The 23,521-nt window shown below is 44.8% G+C and overlaps 1 protein-coding gene across 1 annotated transcript in view; it reads right to left on the bottom strand.

Annotated features, from left to right (window-relative positions):
* LOC141102963 (protein SHQ1 homolog) overlaps positions 1–23,521 on the bottom strand; it is a gene marked incomplete at its 5' end in the record, with an annotated part of 135,807 nt that overhangs the window by 64,888 nt on the left and 47,398 nt on the right. Inside the window, 1 exon segment of the mRNA XM_073592030.1 lies at positions 8,248–8,371. Coding sequence (XP_073448131.1) covers positions 8,248–8,371 — 124 coding nt within the window.

The following is a 23,521-nucleotide window of genomic DNA, read 5'->3' as shown; positions in this document are numbered from 1 at the left end:
ACGCCAATACTTTAATTTTAGCTGCCTCGGTGGGGACAGGAGGGGGGCAGGACAAGCACCATCAGATTACATACAGTGAAAATCTCCTGTTTACTTGGCGGCCTCTGTAATAGGAAGTCCCGTCTCCTGGGCCGCCATTGGACCACTGTTCTGTCTATCATAGGAGATTCTCACTGTATGTAATCTGTCGGCGCTCGTCCCGCCCCCCTCCCTGTCCCCTCTGGGCTGCAGATGGGCATCGATCAGGCTGCACTGATGGTAATGGTGAGGCTGCTGCATTGATGGCAATGGTGAGGCTGCATTGATGTGGACTGATGAGGCTGCATTGAGGGCACTTGTGAGGCTGCAGATGGGCATTGATCAGGCTGCATTGATGGCAATAGTGAGGCTGCAGATGGGCACTGACCCTTATTTTGCTTCAAAGTTCCTTATTTAAAATTTAAGTTTTTTTCCTGAAACTTCCCTCTTAAAATGAATGTGCGTGTTATACGCCGATAAATACGGTATTTATTTTAGCAACAGCTTTAACCTCTTGCTTACCGGGCACTTAAACCCCCCTCCTGCCCAGACCAATTTTCAGCTTTCAGCGATGTCACTCTTTGAATGACAATTGCGCGGTCATGCTACACTGTACTCAAATCAAATTTTTATCAATTTTTTCACACAAATTGAGCTTTCTTTTGGTGGGATTTAATCACCACTTTTATTTTTTGCTAAACAAAGACAGAAATTTTTGAAAAAAAACACAAAACAAAAAAAAATGTTTCATAGTTTGTTATAAAATTTTGCAAACGGGTAATTTTTCTCCTTCATTGATATTCGCTGATGAGGCTGCACTGATAGGCACAGATAAGGCGACACTGCTAGGCACTGATAAGATGGCACTGATGGGTGGCACTGATAGATGTGACTGATGGGCACTGGTAGGTGGCACTGATAGGCAGCACTGGTGATGAGGCATTAATTGGTGACATTTTATAGGTGACACTGTGGGCACTGATAGGTGGTACTATGGGCACTGGTAGGTGGCTCTGGTGGGCACAGGTGGGCACAGAAGCCTCTGCAGTGGCTCTCCACGATCAGGACTGTTGTCTCTCTCACAGCCGCCGGTGATCGGCTATATTTTTCTTCTCTCCTCACGCTACCGATTACTGGCTCTGTTTACATCACATGATCAGCTGTCATTGGCTGACAGCTGATCACATGGTAAGGGGTCGTGATCTTACTCTGATCTGTGATCAGCCGAGTCTCATAGACTCACTGATCACAGAGCGCGCAGCACGCGCCCTGCAGGGGGCGCGCAGGCAGCTCGAGCACGGGAGGACGTCTATGGACGCGTTCCTGGCAAATTAGGTCCGAGCTGTAGCCGTCTTTTGGTTATAGCGCAGACGGGAGGTGGTTAAAGAGCAACTCCACTTTTGTTGAGAAAAACAACAAAAAAATTCCCCTCTTGGTGATCTATGTACATTGCAGGGATTTTAACAAACTTTGTTTCAGATTCCTACCTTTTGCTATTCTGAAGATATAGATTCTGAAGTTGTAGTCACAGAGGATATAAAGCCACTTTGTGTGCACCAAACCCTTTTGCAAACCCAGATATTAACATATAAAAAGTAGAAGCGACATCATCACTGTGATGTAAATAGCCTGTGCAGAGAGCAGAGCTGCGGGAGGGACCCAGGAGGCTCCACCCACTGCAGGCTGCTGCAGAAAACTACAGAAGGGGCGGAGACAAGACCAGTCACCCTGCACAAGGAGAGAGTGCAGCAGTGACCGGTCTTTATTACAGGAAGCCAAAGTTTTACACTGAATTATTGAACAGATCTGGAAGAAATACACAAAGCAAGTCCAGACTTTTGTACTTAGACAATGTTTGCCTTTCCCAGTGTTCAGCTGTAAAAGATCAGCATCTGCAACCAATCAGATGCAGCCGCTGTTTGGGTATTCTGAAAACAGCTGGTGCCCGCTGTCATAATGCAATAGCCACAATGGAAGATTGGTCCATCTGTGCTGTATAGCATCAGACTGTATAGCTATGCCCACACTGCAAAGGTTACTTAGGTTTAGTGGACATAAAAAAGAAAATCTCCTTACCGCCTGCAGGGGGAGGTGAGGATTGGGTCAGGTAAAATGCAAAACTCCCCTAATTGAAATGAGCAGTTAACCCTTGCAGTTCAGGCACAGCCCCACTGCAAGGGATCATTTTTATGTTTCCTAGAGCTGGGCTTTAAAGTGGTTGTAAACCTCAGGCATGAAATAGGAAGAAAGCATATACCTCTATAGTAGTGATGGTGAACATTGGCACCCCAGATGTTTTGGAACTACATTTCCCATGATGCTCATGCACTCTGCAGTGTAGGTGAGCATCATGGGAAATGTAGTTCCAAAACATCTGGGGTGGCAAGGTTCACCATCACTGCTCTATAGTGTGTACTTGTCTCAGTCCAGAGCACTAAGTGTAATTTCTGTCTGCTGCCTCTTTGCTCTGCTATCAGCATGAGTGACTTCTGACAAGTTTTCCTGACACCAAGAGAAAAAAGGTGACAGGGGAGCTCCAACACGCAGCCTGCGACTGACAGCCTAACTACTGTTCCTGTGTAAAAGGAGGGGTGTCACTTCCCTCCAATCAGCTCTCAGAGCACTCCTCACTGAGTTCTGCAGAGCATAACTTCCCCACCCCATTTTCTGACAGCTCAGATAAGCTTTATAAATTTTGAACAGTTGTAGAGAAGAGAAGACTGTAGATAGACAGGTACAACTTATGTAGGAGGATTTGTTTCATTACTACGTATAACCTGACGCCAGTCACTTCACTGGGTATATGTGAAGGTTTACAACCACTTTAACAACTTGTTGAATGATGGCTACTAGGGTTGCACCAAACCACTTTTTTAAGACCGAGTACAAGTACCGATACTTTTTTCAAGTACTCGCCGATACCAATTACCGATACTTTTTTTTAATGTCACATGACAGTGGCATGTGTGTCAGCAGTTTTTTGTTTTTACAATTTTATTTTTTACAATTAATTTTTTTTATTATTTTTACAATGTATTTTTTTATGTTTTTTTTACAATGCTTTCTTTTTTTTTTAAAGAGGGGGGGGGGGGGGGAGTGGACAGTGTCAGTTACTGGCTCCTACCTCCACTCTCCATCCTGAAAAATCGAGTGGGGAGAAGAGGAGAACGGAGGGGGCAGAGGAGGAGAACAGAGGGGGCAGAGGAGGAGAACAGAGGGGGCAGAGGAGGAGAACAGAGGGGGCAGAGGAGGAGAACAGAGGGGGCAGAGGAGGAGAACAGAGGGGGACAGCAGCACGGAGGGGGCAGAGGAGGAGAACGGAGGGGGACAGCAGAACGGAGGGGGCAGAGGAGGAGAACGGAGGGGGCAGAGGAGGAGAACGGAGGGGGACAGCAGAACGGAGGGGGCAGAGGAGGAGAACGGAGGGGGACAGCAGAACGGAGGGGGCAGAGGAGGAGAACGGAGGGGGACAGCAGAACGGAGGGGGCAGAGGAGGAGAACGGAGGGGGACAGCAGAACGGAGGGGGCAGAGGAGGAGAACGGAGGGGGACAGCAGAACGGAGGGGGCAGAGGAGGAGAACGGAGTGGGGAAGAGGAGGAGAACAGAGGGGGACAGCAGCACGGAGGGGGCAGAGGAGGAGAACGGAGAGGGACAGCAGAACGGAGGGGGCAGAGGAGGAGAACGGAGGGGGACAGCAGAACGGAGGGGGCAGAGGAGGAGAACAGAGGGGGCAGAGGAGGAGAACAGAGGGGGACAGCAGCACGGAGGGGGCAGAGGAGGAGAACGGAGAGGGACAGCAGCACGGAGGGGGCAGAGGAGGAGAACGGAGAGGGACAGCAGAACGGAGGGGGCAGAGGAGGAGAACGGAGAGGGACAGCAGAACGGAGGGGGCAGAGGAGGAGAACGGAGGGGGTCAGCAGAACGGAGGGGGCAGAGGAGGAGAACGGAGGCTCCCGTTTGATATGCTTATCTGTTAGGACACCATCCTCCCTGGCAGTGCCGGTCATCTAGTTTTGGGATGCTGTCATATGACGGCGTCCTGTGATCACGCCCGCTGCCCACCCCCACTGGACACTGCTGATCACAAACTGAGGTAAAGAGCCAATCAGCGGCTCTTTACCACATGATCAGCTGTGTCCAATCACAGCTGATCAAGGAGGTAAACAGATGCCGATTATCGGCATTCCTTTCCCTCATGCTGGCAGCGTGAGGAGAGGAGAAGAGAGCCAAAAACCGGCATTTCTAAAAGGGACATCTACACTTCTAACCAGGGCACTGATTATCAGTGCAGTCCCACCAGTGCTTCCATGTGTGCTCACCAGTGCTTCCAATGTGTGCTCACCAGTGCTTCCAATGTGTGCCCACCAGTGCTTCCAATGTGTGCCTACCAGTGCTTCCAATGTGTGCCCACCAGTGCTTCCAATGTGTGCCCACCAGTGCTTTCAATGTGTGCCCACCAGTGCCTCCTCATCGGTGTCCCCTATCAGTGCTGCCTACCAGTGCTGCCTATCAATGCCCCCAGTCAGTCAGTGCCGTCTATCAGTGCCCATCAGTGCCACTTATCAGTGCCTCTTCATCAATGCCCACAAGTGCTGCCTCATCAGTGCCCACAAGTGCTGCCTCATCAGTCCACATTAGGGGGAAGAGAAAAAAAATTATCCGTTTGCAAAATTTTATAACAAACTATGAAAAAGTTTTTTGTTTTGTTTTTTTCAAAATTTTTGGTCTTTTTTCGTTTATTTAGCAAAAAATAAAAAACCCAGTGGTGATTAAATACCACCAAAAGAAAGCTCTATTTGTGTGAAAAAAATTATAAAAATGTGTTTTAGGTATAGTGTTGTATGACTGCGTAATTGTCATTCAAAGTGCGACAGCGTTGAAAGCTAAAAATTGGCCTGGGCAGGAAGGGGGTGATTGTGCCCAGTAGGCAAGTGGTTAAAAGAACACCAATCACAGCTGAGACTGTGAAAGAATTTATTTTTTAGCTGGTCTTACTTTTCTTTTTATGTGACTGGTTCTCTTTAAATGTTGACCTTCAGTATGTCGGGCAAGGTAGAAGTAGCGGGGCCTTTGGCAAAACACATGAGTGTGTTTGGGGAATGGATTATGAAAACATGGGTTAAAAGTGGAGTTTCCCTTTAAATGGCTCCAGTGCTCCCCATGGCTGTGAATTCCTGGCTCGGTTACTCGCGGGAGATAAAAATAACAGATATTATCTAAACTCAAATGTCTTCTTGGCGTTCCTCCGCGTTCTAATATTTTCGCACCCTTCTCTTGGCAGACAACACTCTGGGCTAAAATGCTCTCCAGATTGTAATAAATAAAAGACACATTTTTCAGTCTAACGTGAAGCCCACAGCCTCCCCGCAGCGGCACGAACAGATCGACGCTCACAAATTCACAGAGCTTGTTGTGGTTGATGGCGCTTCCCCACCCAGGAACTTACTCCAAGCCGGGTCCATCTGCACAACAGGCCGAGAGGCCAGACGCTATTGGACGGGAAAACATTAACATGGAAACCACACCGTCGAATGCTGGCAGACGCTGGCGGACGGTCTACTTACAAGAGGATTATTCCAAGCAGAGATGTTTTCCGTTCCAAGTACGTCTACTGGAAAGACTTTCTAACAAAACATTCTGTTTCATAACTAATACACCCCCCAGACTACTGTTGATGAAACGCGTCAGCCGGTTTGAGGACTATTTCTCGCCGCTGCAATTTTTCCCTAACCACTTGCCAACCGGTCGTAGTACATGTACTGCAGGAGGTCGGCTCTATTGCCCGAAACGACGTACCTGTTTATCATTCTGTGTAATAGACAGCGGGGGCGCGTGCGCTGATTGGCCAGAGGGGGAGCCAATCAGCGGGTCCGGCAGACGCAATGTCCGCCGGCCACCCCCAATCACTCCACAGAGAGGCAGAACGGCGATCTTCCTATGTACACAAGGCAGATCCCCGTTCTGACAGAGAAGAACACAGTAATCTTGTGTTCATGCTAAGCAGGAACACGGATCTCTGTGTTCATCCAGCGAGTCCATCCCCCACACAGTTAGCAAGCACCCCCCTAGAGCAGTGATATGCAATTAGGGGACCTCCAGCTGTTGCAGAACTACAAGTCCCATGAGGCATAGCAAGACTCTGGCAGCCACAAGCATGACACCCAGAGGCAGAGACATGATGGGACTTGTAGGTTTGCAACAGCTGGAGGTCCGCTAATTGCATATTCCTGCCCTAGGGACACACTTAATCCTTTGTTTGCCCATGGTGTTAACCCCTTCCCTGCCAGTGTCAGTAAATGATGGTGCAAATTTTTAGCACTGGTCACTGTAATAACGTCACTGGTTCCAAAAAAGTGCCAGTTAAGTGTCCGATTTGTCGCAGTCCCGCAATAAAAAAAAAAAAATTGCCGTTACTAGTAAAAAAAAATAAAAATATATAAAAATGCCATAAATATACATCATAGTTTGTAGACCCTATAACTTTTTTGCAAACCAATCAATACATGCTTATTGGGATTTTTTTTTTTACCAAAAATATGTAGCAGAATACATATTGGCCTAAATTGATGAAGAAATTAGATTTTTTTTTATTTATTTAATGGATGTGTTTTATAGCAGAAACTAAAAAATATTGTTTTTTTTTTTCAAAATTGTTTACAGCGCAAAAAAAATAAAAATCGCAGAGGTGATCAAATACCACCAAAAAAAAGCTTTATTTGTGTGGGAAAAAAAGGAACATCAATTTTATTTGGGTACAACGTCGCACGACCGCACAATTGTCAGTTAATGTAACACAGTGCTGTATCGCAAAAAATGGCCTGGTCATTAAGGGGGTAAAACCTTCCGGGGCTGAAGTGGTTAAATGTCTTTAAATATCCTGGTAAAGCCATTTATGATTCTATGAGAACTTTGTGGGACAGAGGGAGTATATTAACTTTTACATTTTCAAACTTGCTCAAATCGCCTTGTTGTATTAGCCCGGCCCTTTAAGGGTTCTAAAAGCCCCATGCATTCAGGTCACGTGATTGCTGTGATTGGCTGTCACAGTGGTCACATGATTGGAAAGCTCCCGATTGCTAGTATGCATCGGGAGCTTTCCGGTACCCACCGGCTACTGTGCTGGGAGTGCGCTCTCAGCACAGTAAGTGGTTTACACAGGGCTGCATATATGTGTGCAGCTGGCATCAAGGGGTTAATAGACCCCTATTGTCATAAATGTGCACTTAGGGCTTGTTTACACTTGCAGGTGGGGACTGGTAAAACCCAGCGGCTGACCTGTGTTTTTTACCACCCCTCAACTGCTCCCCCTTTAGCTGCAGAGGCTGGGGGTGTACAGGCAGAAATTATACACCCCCCTGACACATTTGGCAGGTGTACTGCCCACCGCGCACAAGCCATTCAATTGGATGGTGCCACACTGCAACCATGCCACAGCCACGCACAATGAGCATGGTTGCAGTGCAGTAGTCCAGCATTTAAAACAGGCGGCGAGGAGTTGACACAATGACACCTCTCTGATATATATACATAATTTATTTGTTTTTTTGCAGCTTACAAATTCTTTAGATGTGATGGTTGTATATTATTAAGCTTTTTTAGGCTTTCATTCTTCAATTTTCACCTGGTAATCCAGCCAGCAAGTCTGTTGTTTTTCACAGCACGAGCACTCCAGCTGAATGTATCAGTTTGCAGAGATGAGACAAGCTATTTAACATTGGCAGGGGTACCATGATCAGCTTTTATTTATGTAAAACCTTTATGCCAAAAGGAAAAAAAAATGTTTGCTGTAACAGATTAGAAAATGTGAGCTGGAGTTTGGCTTCAATTTGTTAGTGTGTTTAAAGCTGCTAGTCCATCTAAAACTCCTCCCAGACAGTGCTGCTGTCTGCTGTGCCTCCTTTGCTCATTCCTCAAGAGTTGTGTCTCATTAATACAGGAGGAGTGTTACTGGCCAGATCACCCGTGAAAACAGAGGGGGAAAAAAGCCAAAGAAAAGAAAACTAATGCAGCCATCACATCTAATGATTGTAAGCTCAACGAGCAGTGCCCTCCTGTGCCTTCTGTATTGAGTTGTATTGTAATTGTACTGTCCCCCGTAAGGCGCTGTGCAAACAGTTGGCGCTATATAAATCCTTTATAATAATAATACATATTTAGTTTTGGGTATAATACCGCTTTATATGTTCAACTGATCAAGCAAACTTGTAGAAATTAAAAAGAAATCATACCCAATCTGATCAAGGAAATGAGATCCTGGATAGCCTTGGTCACCAGGCGGAAGTTCCTATAGAGCGGATAGCATAACACTCGTCTCCCAAAAGACACCAGGACTTCCTGGACCGACTTGTAGTTCTGTATGATAGAAAATAAAATACTAAAGCGTTACTCTACCTTGGACTACATTTTCAGGAATACATTTAAATTAGAGTGCAAGTTCGCCTTTTCAGAAAAAAATGAAAAAAAGGTGAACCAGCACCCTACAAAATTTGCAAAACATTTGTAAAGCTTTCTGCTAAATTCAAGCAGCTTTGTTGAAGACTTTAAAGTGCAAGTTCATCCTCATGAAGATTGAGCAAAATTCCCCCTATGCAACTCCCTAGTCAATGGATTAGTATATACCAGAGCGCCTCCTGTTGTAAATAGCGAAGGTCCTCCCATTACAGATGCAGTTATTGGAGGGCCTGTCTTAAAAAAAACACTGCCCCCTCCCCCCCTCCTATTCCCCTTCATCCTGCCGCCTGCAGGACAGGCTGAATATCACAATAATGTGCCCCCTACTGTCCCTTTCAGCCTGTTCGAACTGCACATGTGTGCAGTGCGCAGTCTCTTTCTCTAGCTGAGCTTCGTAGCCTGGAACAGCCACTAGGGGGCGTATTAATGGTTACTCCTACTTTTTGTCAGCCAGATTGGAATAACGCCTACTTTATACAGTGGTACCTTGGATTATGAGCATAATTGGTTCCAGAAGAACACTTGTAATCCAAAGCACTCATATAGCAAAGCGAGTTTCCCCATCGGAGTCAATGAAAACTCAGAAAATTCGTTCGACATTGACTTCTATTGTATGCAGTACCGTATGTGGGCAGAGGTGTGTGTGTGTGTGTGTGTGTGTGGGGGGGGGGGGGGTTGGGGGCTGGCACTGGAGACACTCGGATGACCAATATCACTGCCCCCCAAGGTGAAACTGTCACTTTCGAAAACACGGCTGTGCAGGGCTCCGCCCACACAGCGGCACCATTGTTTCATAGGAATCTGTGAATGAATGAACTACAAGTCCCATTCTCCACCGCAGCAGACACCTTGTAGTTCACAAGGAACTGCGAGGGCGCCCATGAGCAATCTTGTAGTTCACTGAAACTTCCTCCAGCTTTGTAACTGTTTGCCTGAAGGGAGGTAGTGGTTGCAGGAACCTGACATTGAAAGTGTATGAAATAGACCAAATTGCATAAGAGAGAAAAGAAAGAAATATATAAATAAAAAGGGAAAATTCGCATGAAAATCATGCAATACCCCAAAGGGGTATTATATATTTCTTTCTTTCTTTTCTCCTAATGTGATTTGGTCTATTTCATACACTTTCATGCACCATTTTCCCTATTAAGGATTTCCGGCACAGTTTATTTAATACACATATCACTCACCTTTATAATTTTGATCTACTTTCTACAGCCCCTGTGACGGGAGGGCCCATGGAACCCAGAATCCCTCAGAAAGTATGGGAAACCCATGTTTCAGCTCCCCATGCACCTCTTATGTCTAAGTCACCCTGTGCCATCCTGGCACAGGGTGAGAAAATATATCTTGGATTACTTAAAATGGGACAATAATATTTATCCATGATATCTTCCAGGATATATGTAAAGACTATTCTTGGTTTGTTTGATTCTGAACTCAACATGTTAATTGAGAGAGCTGATCACATTGGCCTCTAGAACTGGTTAGGAGCCGGACAGTCTACTCTTACTATAGTTTGTTGCCTACTAGGCTGAGGAGGTGGTAGATCACTGTTTGTATTGTTAATTGTAATTAGATCCTTCTATTGTGAGAAGGTGTCCTGTATTTATACTAATGTGTGAAGCTCGGTGACCACAAGTCTGTCCTAAATGTCATGTCTCTGAGTCACCTAGTCTGGGTAAATGATTAGACAATTAGCTCATATTAATTAGGTTTCTGCTTACAGGTTGTATTTTCATCCTGCTGTAAATATTTGTGTGAGATCTCAAAATAAAGATTGATTCCTGTTTGACCCTCAACACAGAGCCTTGTCTCGTACTTGGGGGGAGAATTATTCTTATGGGTTTCTTGTTCGTTGATTGAAGTGTTCGGTAACTGCCTTTTGTTCGGAAATGGAATGTCTTCAACGGCTTTAACCCCTTTCATACTCGGGGTGTCGTTACAGCCCAAATTTGGTAGTTGTGATCACACATGCTCACTCATATATTACAGCCTGATGCATGACCGTCCTTTGGAGGGTTGCCTGTTGGGCTGTCTGTCGCCTAACATACCATCACAGCTCCCGGAGAAGATGTTCCCCGTGTGGGGATACTCATGACTCTCAGTACCGTTTCAATTGCACATGGATACCCTGTAAGTATCATATAGGGCAGGGGTCTCCAAATGTTTTAAACAAAGGGCCAGTTTATTGTCCTTCAGACTTTAGGAGGGCCGGATTGTGGTCATCAGGAGTAGCAACTGTCCTGGCATCAGTGGGAGTAAACATCGCTGCATTTGGTATTGGGGGGAGGAATGGTGCCCCATTATTGGTATCCTAGGGAAGCTTAGTGCCCCCATTATTGGTGTCGGTGGGAGAAATGGTGTCCTGTTTTTGGTGTCAGATGGCAGAATAGTGTCTCATATCAGTGGGAGGAATAGTGCTCCAAGGGCCAGATAAAGGCAAGCAAAGGGCCACATCTGGCCACCAGGCCGCAGTTTGGTGACCACTGATATAGGGTGTTTTACCTACTATTTCTTTTTATATTTTTCACACTTGTGACTATATTACAGAGATATCTTTCACATGTACACGCTTGCTACCGTTGAGTGACATCAATTCACGAACGCGTTGAGCTTACAGAGGTCGTGTTCAAATCGTATACTGCATCCTACCATGTCATTGTGGATTCTGTTCATGCATTATGTATTTGACTATATTCCAATCATGTGCTACCAAATTTTGGGCTTTTCTATATGTATCATGTGCCATCCATTTTTTGGATTATTTATGAATTATGTACTGCTGTATGAAATAAAGTTCTTCATTCAATATTTTACTCCATGAAGGTATTTAATTATATGTGTAGTATATTAATTTTCTATCGAATATGAATTACGAGACAAATGTCCTACTCCTTTACACATTATAGATATGTTAAAGGATCACTAAAGTTATTTATTTCTTTTTTAAATAACAAACATGTCATACTTCCCTCCACTGTGCAGCTCGTTTTGCACAGAGTGGCCCCGAACCTGGTCTTCTGGGGTCCCTCGGCGGCTGTCTGCCCCCCCCCCCCGCAAGGACTCAACACTTTCATGCGAGCTCCCTCGCATGGTGTTGAGGGCTTGCGGGTGCGCTCCTGTGATATAGCCGGTGGCCATAGCCGCTCACTGTATCACTCGGCCCCGCCCCCCCGCGTCATTGGATGTGATTGACATCAGCGCAAGCCAATGCCTGCGCTGCTTTCAATCCATCCACTCTAGCCAATCAACGGCCAGGCTGAGCGGCGAAGAGGACATCGGGGGCGAGCGCGGGACTTTCGAGGGGTCAGGTAAGTAATACGGGGGGGGGGGGGCGGTATTGTCAGATGTTTTTTCACTTTAATGCATAGAATGCATTAAGGTGAAAAAAAACTTTTACCTTTACAACCCTTTTAATTATAAACGCCACACAACACTTGACCCTGAGCGATTTTCTCAAAAAAAAAAAAAAAAAAATATCTGCGATTTAAAAAAAAAAAAAAAAACTTGATTCATGATTTTTTTTTACACCGCGCCGGTCCTGAGGAGCTGCGGGCAGGAGTTTTTAGGCGAGGCCGCGGCTTCAGCCTAATCCGCGGCGTCCGGCCAGCTCCTCAGGACCGGCGCAATGTCAGCGTCGGTCATGGTGAAAAAAAAATTAAAAAAAATCGATTTTTTCCCCAGCCCTACCTCCGCGTATTTCATTTAAAGTCCCGCTTCCTTGTTCTCTTTTGTATATAAACATAGTGATGTTTTTCTCAAAATTGCAAAGGTGGATATACACTTTAAAACTTGATCTAAAACTGCCTGTCCTAATGAAGGGTTTCAGATCTAGAAGCTTCTGCATTGTATGTAAATGAGAAGAAACGGAGGTTGTCCCTGGGGACAGACTCACTTTGAAATTCTTCTGTAGTAGCAGCTTGTCTGTCTCCAAAGAAACATCTAAGAAGGTGGGAAATATATATATTTTTTTATTATTTTTAGGTATGCTGTGTGGAGACACATATAAAAACATACAGTGGGGTTTTTCCAAATTTAACTGCAAATGTGCAAAAAATCAGTTACGTTATGGGGATGTTAAACACACATCCTAACAAGAGCGCTGTCACTTTAAACGAGCTGCTAGCAGGTTTCAGATGGATTTTAGCACACTGTAGCCCTAGTTCACACTGATGCGGTTCAGGTACAATCCAAAACGCACAGATTTGCATATCAAGTGAAATAACATTGTTTTCTATGGAGGCCGTTCACATCTATGCTGTACGATTCTGATGTACTGCTTTTTTCCGAAAATAAGCCCTACTCTGTCTTTTGTTGCTAAAATCAATATAAAACCCTCTCCCTCCTCATTGGCTGAAACAGCAGCGAGCGAACACCATTGACTCACACTGCTGTCAAAGTCAGTGAGCCAATGAGGAGAGAGGGCAGGGCGAGGCCGGCTCTGTGTCTGAGTGGACACAGGGAGCTGCGGCTCAGGTGCCCCCATAGCAAGCTGCTTTCTGTGGGGGCACTCAACAGGAGAGAGCAGCCAGAAGCGCCAAGGGAGGGACGTGTGAAGAGGAGAATCTGGGCTGCTCTGTATAAAACAACTGCATAGAGCAGGTAGGTATAAACAGGTTTGTTATTTGCAAGGTGTTTTTTCACCTTAATGCATAAGGTGAAAAAACACGAGGGGCACAGTACAGAATCATGTGACATGAGACTGCAGTCCTATCCAGAAGCTGTGTGTGAAGACTGGAAAATATGGCTGCAATAAATGTTATAACTCTCAGATCGAGGTAAACTGTAGTCCTTTTTGTGACATTAACACAACTGCCATGCTAATATCATTATGTTTATTATGGTAATATCATTAGACGTCTCTTAATCACTTGACTTCCGGGAGGTTTTACCCCCTTCAGGACCAGGCCCCTTTTTGTTATTCAGCACTGCGCTACTTTAACCGATAATTGCGCGGCCATGCAACACTGTACCCAAACCAAATTTATATAATTTTTTTTTTTCACACAATAGAGCTTTCTCTTGGTGGTATTTGATCACCACTGGATTTTTTTTTTTTTTTTGCGCTATAAATGAAAAAAAAGACCGAAAATTTGGGGAAAATAAAACCAATATTTTTGACTTTCTGCTACAAAACATACCCTATAAAAAAAATGTCTTAATAACTTTTGGCCAAAATGTATTCTGCTATGTCTTTGGCAAAAAAAGATCCCAATAAGCGTATATTGATTGGTTTGCGTGAAAGTTATAGCGTCTACAAACTATGGTATATATAATGGAATTTTTATTTTTTAGACGACTTATGGCGTTGATCAGCAACTTATAATGGGACTGCGATAGTGCTTTTGACAATCTGACACTAACATCACCAGCGACACTAATACAGTGATCCGTGCTAATACTATACACTGTCACTGTACTAATGACACTGGCTGGGAAGGGGTTAATATCAGGGGCGATCAAGGGGTTATATGTGTGCCTAACTATGTGTAATGTGTGCTGATTTTACTAACAGATTTTTGTTTCTTATTCCTGCTTTGCAGAGATAAGAAACTGAGTGATTGTTCCCTCTGTACAGAGTTCTTTGTTGATTGTTAAAACGGGGCTCTGGGCTGTGATTGGACACAGCCGATCAGCAGGTCTCAGCCATGAATCATTAGTGGAGACTTGCTGAGACTCCTGCTATATACAATCACAGCGAGTGTCGGGCGCACATGTGGGCACCCTAAACCTGGACGTGGGCATGTACCAGTACGTCGCTTTGCCTGCATGGGCCGTCCTTCCTTTCCGTCTTGCAGAGTTGTACAGACTCTTCTCCTGTACAGAAACTGCTTTCACTGCACACAGCGAGATTCACACTGTGTGCATTGGAAGCTGCAATAATAGAGCCCACCATCTAGCATCATCGAGCTGTTTCCTCCCCAGCCTGACTGTCCCTGGCCCACCCCTTTCATTCATTGGATTTCAGTTCTTTCAATCACAGAGGCTTAGAATTATATGGTGGCATTACCATAGCTTTCTGTTTTCAGGAAGACATGTACAGCCCCCCCAAAGCCCCTCCCACCAGTCATAGTCTTCCTGCATTACATAGAGAAGAATAGAGACCCAGTGATGAAGTCACTGGGTATGTAATAAAAAGAAAATGAATGAGGGGTGCCAAGGAACCAGGGAAGGCAGAATATACGGTAAGCATATTAAAGCTCAGCTTTGAAGAGAACATGTCTGGACAGAAATATGAATGGTGCTGTCGCAAATTTGTTTTTAAAGGCGCAGGCCAGTAAGTCACCGACCCCGAACATACATACATGGTGCTTGTTTAGTGACTCACTAGGGGGTGGAACCAGGATTAGCATTAAAATCCCTTAAAGTTGTAAATCTCAGACATGAAAAATGAACAAAGCATATCCCTCTATAGTGTGTACTTGTTTCAATACAGAGCAAGAAGTGTAATTTCGGTCTGCTGCCTTGTTCCGTTGTCACATTTCACAAGTTTTACTGACACCAAGAAAAAAAAAAGTGACAGGAGAGGGAGCTCCAGCACATGGCCTGTGATTGACAGCCACAGCTTTGTTCCTGTGTGCTGTGTAAAGGGGGGTGTGTTCCTTGCCTCCAATCAGTTCTCAGAGCTCTCCTCAATGAGCTCTGTAGAGTGTAACTTTAACCTGACCAATTGTTGGGGGGAGGGGGGTGTTACTGTTTGCCACCCCCCCAAAAAAAATTACCACCGGCCGCCACTGCTCTCCACCCCCTTTTTTTCTGAAAGCTCAGATAAGCTTTATAAATTCTGAAATTTGAATGCCTGCAGAGAAGAGAAGACTGCAGATAAACAGGTACAGCTTATGTAGGAGGATTTGTTTCATCTCTGGGTATCACCTGAGGCCAGTCACTTCACTAGGTATATGTAAGGGTTAACAACCACTTCAACCTTAGAAAAAATGGCTCCCCCGTTGCGGTCCCCAAAGGTTCACTTTAAGAGGCCTTCTTCTACCCCCAACAAAGAGAACAGCTGGGACTTGAATGCCATATGACACAAGGACGTAGATAACCTGCGCTGGTAACTCGGAGCTTCAAGATAAACGACATCAACAAAACCACCGTGTGTAATAACCCGTGCATAGGCAATCTGGCAACATAAAATCATTAAGACGCTCGCGGATCTATTTATTTTCCTCTTCGCGAAACACATCCCAGCAAAGCAACATGTGGTATTTATAGAAGACATGTGCACGGAGCTGCCCTTTAAAAAATGATTAATGAGCCGGTTTCCCAGAAATTCGGTGATGACATGGGGGTGGGGGTGTGATGTATGGTCACCACCGATTGCGGAGAAAGCTGGCAGTACAGGAGACCTTAAAGCAGGCAATTAGACATTTTCAGGGACGTATCCCGTCTGCGAACAAGGCCGCATTTACCGCAGATTAAAAATTAAATCCACATCGACAGTGAGGAGGCTCGGAGCTTGTTACATGAATATTTCAATTGTGTTATACTAAACACAACGGGGCTCGGGAGGAGATGTCCACGTAACTCTTCATTAGCTGAAAAACACTACGCCAGGAGCTGATGGACGAATAAAAGCTTTCTTCTACTTTAGGGGACACTGTAGCCCATTTTCAGTGGGTACACAAATTTTGAGTTAGGACTAGTTTACACTTGCTTCAAAACATGGCTTCAGACACGCTTTGTTAAAGCTCTCTGAACACCAGTCAAAGCCCCTGTCACTAAATAAAATGGTAAGCTTACAGTCCTGTTTACACCTTGCTTTTGCTTGGTGCATCGATGAGGCTTTGGTGGAGCTTCGATGATCCTTTGGTGGGGCTCTGGTGAGGCTTTGATGGGGCTTCAAGAGAGCTTTGCCATAGACTTCTATGGAGGCTTTGAAGACGCTTTTAGGGCTCATTTACACTTGCTTCGGATTCAACAAGGCTTCAACAATACTTCGGAGAGGCTTTTGTAAAGCTCTCTGAACGCTAGTCAAAGCTCCTGTCACTACCCCATGTAGTTTCAGTGGTGCTTCAAAGCATCTTCAAAGCCTCCATAGAAGTCTATGGCAAAGCTCGCTTGAAGCCCCACCGAAGCCCCATCAAAGCCCCACCAAAGCCCCACCAAAGCCCCACCAAAGCCTCATCGAAGCCCCACCAAAGCCTCATCGAAGCCCCACCAAAGCCTCATCGAAGCCCCACCAAAGCCTCATCGAAGCCCCACCAAAGCCTCATCGAAGCCCCAACAAAGCCTCATCGAAGCCCCAACAAAGCCTCATCGAAGCCCCAACAAAGCCTCATCGAAGCCCCAAACAAAAGCAGGTGTAAACAGGACTGTATATAACCGCTTCTTCTCCTCTCTCCCCTGTGATCAGGTAGTGATCTTTGGCAGGAGGCAAAAGTGCAGGCAGCAGAGAGCTGTCCACCATCTGCGCCCTCTGCTGGGTGTGTCCAGATACTCATAGAAAACCCGCTAAGAGAGGAGAGGAGAGGAGGCAGCTTCTCCTAGCTCAGTCTTCTTCTGGTTAGCATCTACCTACTCTTATCAGAGGCAGTCAGCCCAATGTCTATAGAACCACCTTGTAATGCTGTCAGCTCAAGAGTCCTCAATACCAAACACATATGTTATAACAACTAAAAAAGTGCAGCACCATACAAATGCATAATACACGTAAAATTAAAAAAATAAATATTTACAGTGCATACCTCAAATAAAAGTACAATTGGCGATATGCGTGCAACAATTTGTGACCAATTATAAAGTGCATATAAACGAACGATACCCTAAACAAGCAATCTCTCTAAATGCCCCCTATGGTTAAACCCCACTTTTAATCACATTTATAAACTACCAGAACCTCACGCCTGGACTAAATTTAACATCAAAACAATTGCCCAGGTAGTCGCCAACCAATCCCTGGCCCCTCTCTCCAAATAGATTTCTGATTTTAATGTCCCACAGTCCTATTTTTTTTGTTATCTCCATTTCTCCCATGCCTTTAGCAGCCAATTCCCCCACTCTACCCCTCAGGTGGTCCAATTCGCACTGGAGGACCTCCTTAGGTCAGACTGTACAAAGAAGCCACCTCTCAATTATACTCTTATCTGGTAATGACCTCCCTGCCTGCTCTGGAAAAACTTGGAGATCAGTGATCATACCAGACCTCCATAATGATGACTGGGACCACATATGGGACTTGCCTTTTAGTTCCCTTGTCTCCCTGAGGGATCCAATTTAAGATGGTTCATCGTGCATATTTTACCCCGTACAGACTACACAAAATGAATTCCGGTTCTCCCCCTGGGTGCTGGCGCTGTAGGGGGATTCCTGGAAACTTTGCCCATATTTTTTGGACCTGCACGGCTATTGATGGGTACTGGGAAGAGGTATTGACACTCATTAATCAGGTCACCACCATACCATTACAACTTTCTATGTCAAGCTGTATTCTGGGCTTAAGACGTACTTTAGTGGGTTTGCTTCCCTTCTATGCCCATAAGGCCATAGCTGTTGGTGTAAACCTACCCTCCCCTCCTCCCTCACTTTGGAAGCAACTGGTTAACAAAAGTTTACCCCTTTACAAAGACACATATGCTAATAGAGGCTGTCCTCAAAAACATGACAAGGTCTGGTCCAAGTGGCTAGCGGAGCCCTCAACAGCTTCTGAAGTACCCTCAAGTTAAATTTGCATTTAAGATACTCTTTACCTAGTGCAGTCATACGCTACCGACAAATGTGTTACCTTGTTTAAACTTATATGTTCAAGGCCTGTGTTGAACTTTCACCTCAAGGGTCAGTTTGTTACTAATACTCTGGTGACCCATTCAAACAGTTTAAACCTTTATGCATAACTTCTGCTAAACTATGCGTCCTTTGTGAGGGCCACCTCATTTACCCTTCTGTATTATGTGTTCTTAAAACTAATAAACAGATTTGACAAAAAAAATGTACATAAACACAATCTGTGTTAATCGCCCACACGCATGGCAATTTGCGTCCAATCTTGATTGGAATAATTCCATGATCAAGTGTGTTCAATGAAAGTCCTCACAATCACAAATTGATACATATGAGTTAAACTTCCAAAAGGGTTACTCCCAGTGAATAAATCCATGTATTTCAGGAGCATGAAATAGCGTACACAACACCAAGCCAAACCACTTAGCAGATTGTAGTGACCATCTAAGATTAAATGGTCATAGGCACTTGTGAGGTTCACAGCTCCAACCCTGGCTATACTCCACTTATTTCAATGGAAGGCTATGCTCATAAGGAACAGACAGACAGAACAAGAGGCAGACCTCATAACGTAGTAAAGTTTAAAAATTTCCACTTAATGAAACTAAAAATTGTGTGCTCACAATTAGGACAATTGGTACCACTTAAAGCTCGGTTCACACTGTTGTGACGGCAAAGTCGTATGGCTTGACCTGTGACTTTGCCCTGTGACTTCCTTCTGACTTGGATCTTATTTAGGAGCCTGTACAAGGTCTGAAATCGGACCAAAGTAATGCAGGAACCTTTTCTAAAGTCGGAGTGACTTGGGTAGTATCAGTTAAGACGGCTCTTATAGGGAAACATTGCATTTGACATGTCATGCAACTTGGGTCTCACAAGTCAGATTCCTGGTCGCAACAGTGTGAACCAAGCCTAAAACTGAAAAAAATTGTGTTGCGCTCTCAGGAAAACTTCTAATTCAATAGTGTAGAACAAACAAAATAAAAAATAATAAAAGCCCTATAAACTAAACATCAAAGTCCACCAAAAGAGTGCAAAATCTTCATGCAGCTGCTGTGCACCAACCACCAAGTGATTAAAATGCTGCTTACCAATCCTTAGACCCCACAACTCATAAGGTCGAAATCAGCATTTAAAAGATAACAGATCCCACATGGATGGCTCCAGCTCTCTTCTTCTCACACCTCAGCAACTCTGTTGCCCCTTGGAGGACGTCCTGTCAGACGAAACGTGTGTAGGGCAGAATTTAGCAGTGATGTTACCACGCCTGCCCAGAGAGTTGGTGGTGCTGTGCGATATGCTTGTCATGCTATCTGTTTTATGAGTACCCACTTGGTTTATTCAAAAATGTTTTTTAAAGCGGGGTTCCACCCAAATTTTGAACATTATCTCTATGCATTCTCTTCCTTGCCTAGATGCTGACATGCTGTGTAAAAAAATGTAAATCGCCGTAATTACCTTTTTTTTTCTAATCTTCTTAGCACTTCCTGGTTTTCCTCCCATGGGAGTAGGCATGTTTCTAGCCTCTCCCAGACCTCCCACAGTCCCCTGGGAGCTAGTCTCAGGCTTCTCAGCATGCATTGTGCAACAGCGTCATCACAACATCTCGGTGAATGCTGGGAGCACAGCATTCACCGCATCCAGGAAATACATGCTTGTGGGCTTCAAATGCCCACAATGAAGATGGAAACCGCCTTCAGTGAATTTTATAAGTTATTCTTTACAACGAAATCGGACACAGGCGGACTTATTACACAGAACATGTGAGTAGATAATCATGAGAAGAAAAGTTTGTGAATGAACTCCAAAAAAAAAAAAAAACGATAGGTGGACCCCCGCTTTAAATGGTACTTCACTATGGGATTTCCTTGCTCTTTCCTTGGTATGCGTTTTTGCTGCTGAGACCGGTATGAGAAGTGATCCCACATGGATGGATGGGATGGCTCCAGCAAGCCTTGAGCCTTACTCTCTCATGTACGACATCCCCCAAAAATGGTCACTGGATCGCTTCCCATACCGGCAGCAAAAACACATACCAAGAAAAGAGCAAGGAAATCCTATAGTAAGGTACCATTTAAAAAAGTCATTTATTAATAAACCAAGTGCACTGTAGTGCAGATATTAGTTTTTAGGATGCAGAAGCTGCAACATTCCTGCCCCAAATCACAATTTCCGATTTTGCAGTTTCTGGCGCACATGTTGCAATTCCTCTTCAACGTAGCCACACTATTTTATTTATTTGGCACATATCAAGTGTGTATCACAACATGTGCACCAAACAAATTTTGAAAAACACTATCTGGTGATTTAACACTCTAGCATCTTTTAATACTATAAACTAAACCAGAGAATACCATTCAAGTCAAAGAAAGATTACTGCCAGCCCCTCTGTTCTACTAAGGTATACTAGGATGTGTACACGTTTGTATGAAATGATGCCTCTTTCCGATCTTTTCTGTTCGGTCATGTAACCTCGGGCCCCCCTCTTCCCCCAATCTAAGTGCTACAGCGGGAGGGGCTGAGATCCCCCTCTGACGTCAGCCGGGAGGTCACATGACCACTGTCCACTCAGCCCCTCCCGATGTAGCCCTTAGACTGGGGGGGGGGGGAGCGGCCGGGGGAAAAAAGATTGGAAAGACGGTATTTAGAAGCATTATTTTGTACAAACGTGTACACGGTGTAGTATAGCTCAGTAGAACAGAGGGGGTGGCAGTAATCTTTCTTTGACTTTAGTGCCAGCTACTAATAGCGGCAGGAGGGGAGAGGAAAAGATCACTCACAGCCTCACACACTAGGAGCTGACAGACAGGGAGGGAGGTGGAGAGGAGGGAATAGAGGAGAGCAGCAGGATGATGGAGGCACGTAAACTGACCACGGTATCATGGATATCAGTTCGTACGTGGCATGTTCACCAATGCCAGGAGCCTGGCAGACAAGATAGGTGAACTAGAGATACTGTTGTATGAGGAGGATTTGGATTTTGTGGGAATTTCAGAGACTTTGTTCAACAGCTCTCATGATTGTCTGGCAACCATTCAATGGTATACCCTTTATCACAGGGATAGAGAGGGTAAAAAAGGGGGGATGGGTATGCCTGTATATCAAGAATAATGTACAAGTGAATGTGAGAGATGACATCACTAAGGGAGCTAGGGAGGAGGTGGGTAGAGCTCCAAAAGGGAAGGGGAAAATAATACTGGGAGCATTCTATAGGCCCCCTAACCTGAGGGAGGGGGGAGGCGAACCTCCTATCACAATATGGATTAGCAGCAAGGATGGGAAGTGTTATCATAATGGGGGATTTTGAACAAATGAACAAATGAATGGGGTGGGCTACTACATGGCAAATGAGGTTTAATGTAGAAAAATGTAAAATAATGCATTTGGGTGGCAAAAATATGAATGCAATCTATACACTGGGGGGAGAACCTCTGGGGGAATTTAGGATGGAAAAGGACCTTGCATGCAATGCCAAGCTGCTGCTAACAAAGCAAACAGAATATTGGCATTAGAAAAGGGATTAACTGCAGGGATAAAGCGATAATTCTCCCGCTCTACAAGACTCTGGTCCGACCGCACCTGGAGTATGCTGTCCAGTTCTGGGCACCAGTCCTCAGGAAGGACGTACTGGAAATGGAGCGAGTAAAAAGAAAGGCAACAAAGCTAATAAAGGGTCTGGAGGACATTATATATGAAGAAAGGTTGCGAGCACTGAACTTATTCTCTCTGGAGAAGAGACGCTTGAGAGGGGATATGATTTCAATTTACAAATACCATACTGGTGACCCCACAATAGGGATAAAACTTTTTTCGCGGAAGGGAGTTTAACAAGACACGTGGCCACTCATTAAAATTAGAAGAAAAGAGGTTTAACCTTAAACTACGAAGAGGATTCTTTACTGTAAGAGTGGCAAGGATAGTCTACTGACTGGAATGGTACCAGCTGATTGGAGAAAAGCCAATGTAGCACCTATATTTAAAAAGGGCCCAAAATACATCCCTGGGAATTACAGACCAGTTAGCCTAACATCGATAGTATGTAAACTCTTGGAGGGGATGATAAGGGACTATATACAGGATTTTAGTAATACGTACGATATCATTAGCAGTAATCAGCATGGATTCATGAAGAATCGTTCTTGCCAAACCAATCTATTAACCTTCTATGAGGAGGTGAGTTGCCATCTAGATAAAGGAAGGCCTGTAGACGTGGTGTATCTGGATTTTGCAAAAGCATTTGACACAGTTCCCCATAAACGTTTACTGTACAAAATAAGGTCTGTTGGCATGGACCATAGGGTGAGTACATGGATTGAAAACTGGCTACAAGGGCGAGTTCAGAGGGTGGTGATAAATGGGGAGTACTCAGAATGGTCAGGGGTGGGTAGTGGGGTGCCCCAGGGTTCTGTGCTGGGACCAATCCTATTTAATTTGTTCATAAACGATCTGGAGGATGGGATAAACAGTTCAATCTCTGTATTTGCAGACGATACTAAGCTAAGCAGGGCAATAACTTCTCCGCAGGACGTGGAAACCTTGCAAAAAGACCTGAACAAATTAATGGGGTGGGCGACTACATGGCAAATGAGGTTCAATGTAGAAAAATGTAAAATAATGCATTTGGGTGGCAAAAATATGAATGCATTCTATACGCTGGGGGGAGAACCTCTGGGGGAATCTAGGATGGAAAAGGACCTGGGGGTCCTAGTGGATGATAGGCTCAGCAATGGCAGGCAATGCCAAGCTGCTGCTAACAAAGCAAACAGAATATTGGCATGCATTAAAAGGGGGATCAACTCCAGAGATAAAACGATAATTCTCCCGCTCTACAAGACTCTGGTCCGGCCGCACCTAGAGTATGCGGTCCAGTTCTGGGCACCAGTCCTCAGGAAGGATGTACTGGAAATGGAGCGAGTTCAAAGAAGGGCAACAAAGCTAATAAAGGGTCTGGAGGATCTTAGTTATGAGGAAAGGTTGCGAGCACTGAACTTATTCTCTCTGGAGAGGAGACGCTTGAGAGGGGATATGATTTCAATTTACAAATACCGGACTGGTGACCCCTCAATAGGGATAAAACTTTTTCGCAGAAGAGAGTTTACCAAGACTCGTGGCCACTCATTAAAATTAGAAGAAAAGAGGTTTAATCTTAAACTACGTAGAGGGTTCTTTACTGTAAGAGCGGCAAGGATGTGGAATTCCCTTCCACAGGCGGTGGTCTCAGCGGGGAGCATTGATAGCTTCAAGAAACTATTAGATAAGCACCTGAATGACCACAACATACAGGGATATACAATGCAATACTGACACATAATCACACACATAGGTTGG

Source organism: Aquarana catesbeiana, linkage group LG07 (assembly GCF_042186555.1).
Source record: "Aquarana catesbeiana isolate 2022-GZ linkage group LG07, ASM4218655v1, whole genome shotgun sequence".
Lineage (NCBI taxonomy): Eukaryota > Metazoa > Chordata > Amphibia > Anura > Ranidae > Aquarana > Aquarana catesbeiana.
The sequence above is the reverse complement of the archived record's forward strand: the minus strand, read 5'-3'. Positions and strand labels throughout refer to the sequence as shown.